General features: G+C 46.9%; 1 protein-coding gene across 1 annotated transcript; it reads left to right on the forward strand.

The window, feature by feature from the left end:
* The first annotated feature begins 967 nt into the window (after positions 1-967).
* Positions 968-1,975, forward strand: LOC120914481 (C-factor-like). The gene is given in 4 exon segments (XM_040325164.1): positions 968-1,313; positions 1,315-1,605; positions 1,607-1,633; positions 1,635-1,975. Coding segments are annotated over 4 exon segments (765 nt in total). The 5' UTR covers positions 968-977; the 3' UTR covers positions 1,746-1,975.
* Positions 1,976-9,987: the final 8,012 nt, after the last annotated feature.

Consider the following 9,987-nt stretch of genomic DNA (forward strand, 5'->3'; position numbering starts at 1 on the left):
TCCAGGCGGGGTGTTCTTTGGGGAATTGGGCGGCACATCCATTCTAGCCTTTCGCAGTCCATGGGGAACAGCCTCTTTCGTGCATGGAGTTTTTCCGCCCCGATCGGAGCCCCTCCCAGCATACGTCCGGCCTGCGTGATGTTGGTGTGCGCCAGTGCACAGGGATGGGGTTATATATAGGCTGCCTGCACACAGTCTTTTCCATTACCATGGGGATTACGCCACACTGTTGAGGGACTCCTTGTCCCTGGTCACTCAACACCCAGGTATTTTTGCCATTTTGGTTTCTGCCACAAGACAGATTCCCTGGCACTTTCCACCATTTTGGCTCAACACCCCCCTCTCTGGTTACCTGCCCTTATAAGGTATTTCAGCCCTGCGTTTCAGTTGCACTTGGCGCAGTCACTATGGCTCTAATCAGGTGCTTCAAAAAAACACCCCCCCCCTGCTGTAATTCACTTGCCCGGCGTCCTGAAAGGGGCCGGACACAGATCAAGTGGTGGCCATGGCGGCTGTGGATAGATTCATTCATAGAATGAGCTCTATCTATTCATATAGGGGGTAGCATGGATAGAGGGGGGTGGCGTGGATAGAGGGGGTGGGCCCAGGCGTCCCTAATTGATGGGCCGCCGCAGGAAGACATGTATGCTGAAAACCATAATCCGACTGACTCCCGATCAGCACTCTCAGCCAATGGCAGAGAAAACTGATCGGAGTGTTCTGGCGGAACACCACAGCTCAGTGATGGAGATTGCTGTACTTACCTCGCATGACCTGACCTGAGCTGAAGTGCATAAAAAAAGCTGTAGTGTGTGCCAGGCTTTAGTCGAACTTTAGAGTTCCTTTAGGTGTGTTTTCACTATGTGAACATTTGTTAATATTTTACCAATAGTAAAGATTACTTTGCAAAGACACAGGGACTGCACCCTTTATTGCAGCCTTTATTGCAAAGACACAGTACCTGCTGTGAATACAAAATGGCAAACCTCATCATCTGCAGTGTTCTGGTCACTGGTTCTAACCGTGGAATTGGCCTGGAGTTAGTGAAGACGTTTCTCAACAAACGGAATCCACCAAAATATGTCTTTGCAGCATGTCGGAATCCGAAACTGCTCAGGGAACTCAAGTCATTGACCTCCAAACACTCAAACCTTGTTAATGTCAAGATGGATGTAACAGACAAAGCCAGCATTGAAGATGCCTACAGTGTAGTAAAGGAGACTCTGAAAGGACGTGGACTGAACTTGCTGATCAATAATGCTGGTATTAATGTCTACCACTCAGCTGATGAAACTACATCAGAGGACATGATGGAGAGTTTATGAAACTAATACTGTAGGACCAATGCTGGTTACTCAGATATTTGCTCCCTTGCTGAAGAAAGCCGCACAAGAAAATCCTAATGAAGTAATGAGCTGCAGCAAGGCTGCTGTGATCCACACATCCAGTAGTTTAGGGTCTTTAGAAAGCACTACTCATTTGTATCCAACTGCTCTTATAGAATACCGCTGCAGCAAAACGGCGCTGAATATGTTAACACGATGTCAAGCTGAGGCCTACAAAATGTATGGGATTATTGCTGTGGCCTTCGAACCTGGCTGGGTCCCAGACCGACATGGGTGGTCCAAAGGCTTGAATTGAAGCTGCATGAGAGCGTGGGGGGGATGATGGAAGTGTTTGATACCCTGACAGAAAAACACAACGGAATGTTTCTGGACTATAAGGGACTGACTTTACCGTGGTGAGCTGGAGGTGACTCCTCCAAAACAACATGGAGCATTTGTCTTTCAGCGATAGATGTCTGTTAGTGTCAATGGGAAGTGTATGATCCGTACTACAGATTCATGTAATTCTGAATGTAGACCATAACAATTTCAAAGGCATTTTAGTGAAATGATTACATATTTTTTTTTAAAGTTGAAAACTGCAGCTGGTCCATAATCATTAAAAATAAACCACAACACACTATAAGATATATATGTGTTCTGTAACTTTTTTTGATGATCTACACAGGAACTTTCTAAAGGTAAGGGGAATATCAGACCGAAAGGTATGGGTGGGCTGACTTTTTAGACAAAATTAGGCTGGTTGCCTAGTGAATGCTGGCTGGTTGGCATTGGGGGGCTAGATGCTGCTTGGTGATGAGTGTGGGCTGGTGGTAGATGGTGGTAGGTGCTAGAAGGAGGTGGATGCTGGTGAATGATAGGTGGTAATAATGCTAGTTGATGGTAGTTTTGTTGGATGCTGGTGGTGGTAAGCTAGCTTCTGGATTGCGGTAGGTGGTGAGTATTTGTTGGTGGTGGATGATGGCTTATGATAATTGCTTTTTGATGATAGATTCGAATAACCAAAAAGTGTAGCGCTGCGCCCTTAAAAAACGAAACGTATGTGGTGAAAACCCTGCATGTGAATGTAAATCACCTAAATGCTGTATTCAAATTATGCCGCACAAAAACTTAATTTAATAACTGATATATAACTCCAAAACAAAATAAGTATGTAGTACGTGTACTGAAAATGTGATATATGTACTGTAGCACATAAACAAGTATATTCGGTATATCAAGCTTAAAGCGGAGCTCCACCCGAATTTCAAGATAATCTTAACATTACTGCTGCTACTAAAGATTGCACAAACGGATATCTTTGTTTATTCAAAATTTACAGTACCAGATATATTAGTCCTTCCGGTCTCCAGACTTCGGGTTTTTCTCGGGCATCTTGATCATTTCCTGGACCGCGCAGTGTCTTCTGGGAGCTTGTGGTCATAGCTCCCTTGTGATCAGATTCTGACCTGTTATAGGAAACATTGCGCGATTTCGGGGACCAGGAAGTGACGCGCGACATAACAGCTAAAATGGCAACGCAAAAACAGGGGAATCAAAGTGTACATTGCAGGCAGAATCCCAGAGGAGCGATCGTAGGACACCGAAACGGGAGTTCTGCTAAGCAGCGCTGTTAAACTATTTAAGTAGCCCTTAAAAAAAAAAAAAAAAAACGTTTTGGCATGGGAGATCCACTTTAAGGCTGGGTTCACACTAGTGTGAATTGGAATGCGGGTTTCACACAGCTCCTGGACGGCCGTGGAACTAATTGCACAGGAGTTTTGTGTGTCTTACGTCCATTTCAGGTCCAAATTTAGCCCAAAATTCTGCCGAAATCAGACCTGAAATGGTGAACGGGGACGTACTGGACCCCTGCTGTGAGCAGCTCCGTGCGGAGATGTGAACCCAGCCTGAGAGAACTGCGCTTGAAATAAACTTAGAATGTGATAACAAACAGCACTTCACAACAATTTCTTATATATACAGTGTATAGTGAATGATGGTGTGAATATAAAGTCAATACAAAAAAAAGTCTCTTCAACTCTAAAATATGATGAAATAAACTCTGTGTCATGAAAAACAGTCAACTAAAATGTTTTGCTCATACGAATATGTATCCAATAACACTGCACCATGTGATAGACACCACCAGCGATCCTATGCATACCTCCCAACTTTTAAACTTGAGAATGAGGGACACATAAGGGGGTAGAAGCCTGTGGCGTGTAAGGCAAAAAAGGGGTTGTGGCCAAACTGAATGAGGCTATGCCACAAATGTACGGTATACAGTGCACACGGCTGTGCTGTAGTGTGATAATTTTTAGGGGAAAGCATAACTCCCTCAAAAAAGAAAACGATTGGGCTTTTAACCAATTACCGACCGCGCCATACCCGAACGACGGCTACAGCACGGCTCGATAACTCTGGGAGGGCGTACATTGATGCCCTCCCAGAGAACCTGGCGCATCACTGATCATGGTAAATGGCCGCTGACAGAGCCCGTTTACCACATGATCTCTCCGTCAAATGACGGAGCCATCACTTGTAACAAACCAGCGTCCTCTCTCCCCTCTCTGCAGCGATCTGTACAGTGTGAGAGGAGAGGGGGAGAGATCAGTGGCAGCAGCGCTGTAGACTGGATCTGTAGTGCCACAGCGCTGGTCTGTGACAATTGCAGTCACATCCAGCCATCCCTCCATTCCCATGAAGATAATTTACTAATTTTCAAAATTTTTATAACAGAAACAAAGAAAAATTCATTTATTTTTTTTTACAAATTTTCCAGTCTTTATTCTTTTATAGAGAAAAAAAAAAACTGTGAATCTCAGTCATTTCATTCAAATTGAGAGAGCACAGAAAGCTGAAAATTGGCTTGGTTAGAAGGGGGGTTTTAAGTGCCCAGTGGTCAAGTGTTAAATGAGGTGTGTGCCCAAAGATCGATGTGGTGAACATAACCTGTGTATGAATGAATTGATCCAAAAAACAAGGGTGGATGCACATTAAGGACAAATTTTATTAAAACGTCTATCAACAGTTGTAGCCCATGTTGGAACAGGATCAAAGCATTACAATAAAACAGTTTCTACAGCGATTATATTTATGTACATGATATTGAATATTAAAAACCAAGAGGATTGTAGCTCAACATGCTCTACGTGTTTCGTGAACAATCACTTCTTCAGGAGCAGGCGCAATCCATCTCTCTATAAAGGACATATGGGTGTGCATAAATGACACTATATCGAAATAGTCATAAATTAGAAAGTTTAGCCCAAATGAGAGCAAGGTAGAGAAAGGTATTTATGTTACTTCACAAAGACGGCTATTATCATCAGTACCCGACACTGACAACCAGGGGTCACTCAATGAATGTCCACTACGGGAACTGAGGGGGCCATACCGATGCACAATAGCTTGCAATGTGACCCACTATCCATTATTCATCCTCTGAAAAAACATCCTCTCAAATTATTCTTCAGAGGATGACGCCAGTGCACCTGCTTCTGGTGACAGTACAAAAGTGAGAGTTCCAGGATGCGTTCAGCCAATCCATTCCTGAAAACTAGGCTGGCTGACAGCTCCCTGTGCCTCTCCCGCTGTCACTTAAGGAAGGGAGCAGTAATAATGGCTGGGTGCGTAGGCACAGGCTGAGAAGATGGCTCTGGGGAAGCACTGCTGCGAAAGGCAGCTGACAGACAAAGAGGCGGTGGAGAATGTACACAGGGAACCGGAGGGAGGAGGAGGGAGAGGGAGCAACCAACAGGGGATACACTGTGTATTTGATACCACACAACCGCAATCCAAAATGATCTACGGCCCTGGATCCAGGCATATGTAATGCACAGAATGCAAGGCTCAGGAGCATATAATGCATATGTAGGGTCAGGAGTAAAAAGAGTGCCGGGACTCTGGGGTGTATAACACACAGTGCAAAGGTCATTATAGCGCAAAAATTCCCCCCCGCAAGAAATACACTCCCCCCTTCAAAATAAAATCCAACAGTAACTTGCATGCTCACCCCTCCCAGTACATATCTTTTCCCCCTCCAACCTCCTCAGTGCAAATTCCCCACCCCCCCAGAACAATTCCCACTCCCCCCCCCCCCCCCCCATTCTTAGCACAATCCTCTCCAATCCCCCCTCCTAGAACAGATTCACCCCAATCTCTTATTTCAACAAAATCCTCTTCCCTTCCCAGCACAGATTGCCCCCTCCCAAAATACCCCTTTGTTAAGACCTGCAGTGGTTATGGTACTCCGGCCTTCTTTCCATCCCTCAATCGCCGTGTGTAACGAGACACTCGCTCGCTTCCACTCTCCCGACACTCCTCTGCTACTAGTGAGTCAGCTTGCAGATTGCAACGTCTGATGTTTCGGTCATCCAAGGCTCCGGGATCCGAACTACAGCTATGTGCCGTTCGGGATCCATAAGAACAGACACCAGGCAGGCTGTATGTAAGTTCAAACAGGAAGACCTTTATTGGAAGTACACAACACTCTTTTTAAACAGAATTTGGAACATCCCACCCCAACAATCGCTTCCTATTGGTCAATTGTAAAGTACATCGAGTTCTCCTTCAGGTCCTCTTAGGAATGCAAATGAGGACTTGAACATGAGTCAGCAGGGATTGGTCCAATAGCTTGAATGGAGGGACTGTTATGTGTATTGAGACGGAAGCCCCAGGGGGCAATCAATGTACACAATAGCCAGACACAGAACAATGGAGCCGTCTGGCCTTAAGACAGAGCACAAGACCCCCCACTGTGTAACAGATTTCGAAGAGATACCCTTCAGCATTCAAGGTCCATAACATTACTTCCCCTAGAAAACAGTCCAAAAGCCACAGTGGGACCCCGAACGGGTCAACTCGAGGATGTTGGAAAAGTAGTCTTAAGGTTCCAGGTCTGTCTGCTGGGATAACCCATCTGCTTTCCTGTTTTTAGGCCTTGGCCCATAATCGGAAGGCAAGAGGCTCGCATTCAGTCCCTCTCCAAAAGCCTCTGTCCCGGCTAGGTCTGTCACATATCTCCCCTTTGGCAGGAGACTAACACAGGAGGAGACCCCAATGCCGGTACCCACACAGTACCCCCAAATAAATTGTCCCCAAACTGAGCATTACTCACCCAGCCAACCTCTGCCTCTCTCAGAGAGCATGCCTGCCGCTGGGGAGAAGCCTGGACTGGCCCTTCTCCCTGGAGTCCTTTTACCCGCTGGAAAGAAGACAGGGTGACTGGGCTCAGTTTATCATGCTGTTGGGGATCTGGGCCAACTGCCCCCATCCCTGGGGTATACAAGTGGAGACGGAGTCCCATCCACTTGTAGTAGGTGAAAATCCCCCGGTGCTTGCAAAGCAAAGATGACATCCTCCTGTCTCAGTGATGCAGCTGTGAGTACAAGCTTTACAACCTCAGCTTGTTGCTGGAGAGAGGGGCCAACTGCCCCGGCTCCCTGGAACTCCACGTTGTTTCCGGTGCTGGGCAGAGATTGGTAGCACTCTGCCCTGTTGCCAGTACTTGAGCTGGCGATGCCATAATCCATAACATCTTCTGAACAGTCCATTAAGTCCATACATTCTGTAATCTGCGGCTGGGGAGTGATCGCCATCTTCTCACCCTGAGCCTCTGGAACTGCCACAGGGGTGGGGCAGAAGTCTTGAACCCTCTGTCCGGTGACCAGCGCTTCAGCTGGGGAAGTTCCTTGTAACTCCAAAAATACTGCCCTTGGTGCTGGGCAGAGCACAGTGAAGTTTGGCCCCGACCCCAGCTCTTCTGCTGGAGGCTCATCAGGTTGTTCTTCCTCAGCAGAAAAATCTATCAAAACCCCTGTCTCTGCAACTGGTGTCTGGGGATAGAGGTTCACCATCTCCTGTCCATGAAACCCAGAATATGCTATAGGTACTGAGCAGAGGTTAACGGAGCTCGGCCCTGCGGTCAGGCACTTTAGCTTTGGGAATGGCAATCTCCAGATTTTCCACTGCTGATTCATCCGCCAGGATTTCAGCGTTGTCAGCTGATATTTCCTCATAGTCCCCAGGCAAAGGGAGCCCCATCCTGCTGCTGAGCGGAGTCTAGCAGCTGTTTGTAGGCAATTTCCAGCTCCCATTCCTGACGGCCAGGAATTCAAAATCTTCCTGTACCCATGCTTCACTTCGCGACCATTCAGTCTTCGCTCTCTGTGCTCCATTATTTCCTCCAAACGCCATCTCCCGATCGCTCCCAAAGTCGGGATCATTGGACATCCTCCAATACAACAATCCCAGGCCATCATAGCCAAAGCCTTCCGTGGGGCTGTCATCCGTTGACCACGGGCACTCTTGGATTACATACCACCGGAGGGCTCTGTAGCTCTCGTCCAACCGCATCTCTGCCCGGATCAGCCTGCTTAACTCTGCTGTCCACTCCTGCTTTGGTTGTTCCCCAATAACAGCATTCGTACTTCATATTGTGACCAGTACCTTACATGGATGGAGGGGAGAGCTTTTCCCTGGTGTCGCTGCTCACGGGCTAGCGCTTCTTTCCAGAGTTCGCAGCGGATTGAATCAGACCATTCAAGCAGGACCTCCTCTGATACTGGTCCTCTGCGCTGTATCTGCTTCTCTCGCAACCTCCTTCTGAATTCCTCTTCCATGGTTACTGGTATCTGTACCTCTCCTCTTCTTTCATTTGGTGCTGCTTCTTTAGGCGTTGTCACCTTTTGCCGTATTTCTGCAATTCTCAGCTCATGTTGCCGCTCTCGTTCTTTATGTTTGTCGCTCTCGTTGTCTCTGTTGCCGCTCTCGTTCTCTCTCCTCCTGCAGCTGGATGTCTCTAATGGTATCTGTATGACGGTCTCTGATGGGTTAGTGCCATATAATGCCAACCGTGTCGAACTCGTTGCTGAAACAAGTCTTAAACCGACCGGGGTCCTGCATCACCATCCCTCTGATCCATCTTGGCTAGCTCACTGATCAGGGTGGCCTTCGTTCTTTGTCCAACCGGTCCCTCCACGGCTCTCAAGCAAGTCTTTTAGCTTGGTTCTCCCTGCAGGCTGCATAGCTGGTCATTCATGGTGGTGGTTTTGAGTTGTCCCAGTAACTGGAGAGCAAATCCACCGCTGCCAACCAATGTGACGAGACGCCTCGCTCGCTTCCCGCTCTCCCGACACTCCTCTGCTACTAGTGAGTCAGCTTGCAGATTGCAATGTCTGATGGGTTCGGTCATCCAAGGCTCCGGGATCCGAACTACAGCTATGTGCCATTCGGGATCCATAAGAACAAAACACCAGGCAGGCTGTATGTAAGTTCAAACAGGAAGACCTTTATTGGAAGTACACAACACTCTTTTTAAACAGAATTTGGAACATCCCACCCCCAACAATTGCTTTCCTATTGGTCAATTGTAAAGTACATCGAGTTCTCCTTCAGGTCCTCTTAGGCATGCAAATGAGGACTTGAACATGAGTCAGCAGGGATTGGTCCAATAGCTTGAATGGAGGGACTGTTATGTGTATTGAGACGGAAGCCCCAGGGGGCAATCAATGTACACAATAGCCAGACACAGAACAATGGAGCCGTCTGGCCTTAAGACCGAGCAGAAGACCCCCCACTGTGTAACAGATTTCAAAGAGATACCCTTCAGCATTCCAAGGTCCATGACACCGAGCATAAGTGATTATCGCTACCATAGGAGGTAGAGGGATAGTGGAGATGAATGCAGTTTCCAGGATGATTCTTCCCAATGGTTAGAATATTCCCCCCAAACATGAGCCAAGACTTCATGAAGGGTGTACCAGGCATAGAACAATCTTTATTGAGAAGGCAGGCTCTTATATACACCAAAAAGAATACTTGCAGTAATCAGATGGACAATGACACACTCCACCCACCACATCATACAATGGTTTACTAAGGAGCCCCCCTCAATACACATCTTTTAGTCGACAAACATTCTGTCTCCGAGATAATCTACCTGAGCTAATTACTAATCATTTACCCAGACAAGGTGACTCAGAGATAAGCTCTTCTCACCTGCTATACAATACACATTTATCATCAATAGAAGTTCACACAATACAGTGTCAATTAGCATCACACAATGAAAGGTTCTTGAGAGCCAGAGTAAGGTTCATTACATGGACAGTAGCAGACGACATTACCACAGCAAGCTTTTATAGTACACCCGCCTGGGAGATATTGAGATCAGTTAAGGAATAAACCAATTATCTCACACAGAGAGCACACAATTTTCCCAAAAGTTGCAAAACCCCTTTCTACACAAAGTATCTCTACAATTACATATCCCCTGATAGCCCCGATCTGGGGACCAACATATCCAAATTTCACCCAGATCGGGTACTTAAAAAAAACGAACCTATGAGAAATACAGAATAAAGTCTATTTTCTTCACACCCTTCTAGTACAAATCCTCTTTCCCCCAATACCCCCTCCCAGAACAAATCCTCTTCCTCCCAATCCCCGTCCTAGCACAAATGCTCTCCCTGCACCCACTTACAATTCCTCCTATCAGCACAATTTCTCCCCCTTCTAGCACTACCCCTATCCTCCTTCTAGCAAACCCTTCTTACCCCCAATTTCCACATTCCTTGCAAAACAAAATCCTCCTAGACCCAACCACCCCCTCTCATTACAGCCTCCCCCCAAACCCCCCCTTCCTATGATAAATCCC

The sequence above is a fragment of the Rana temporaria genome, chromosome 9 (assembly GCF_905171775.1).
Source record: "Rana temporaria chromosome 9, aRanTem1.1, whole genome shotgun sequence".
Lineage (NCBI taxonomy): Eukaryota > Metazoa > Chordata > Amphibia > Anura > Ranidae > Rana > Rana temporaria.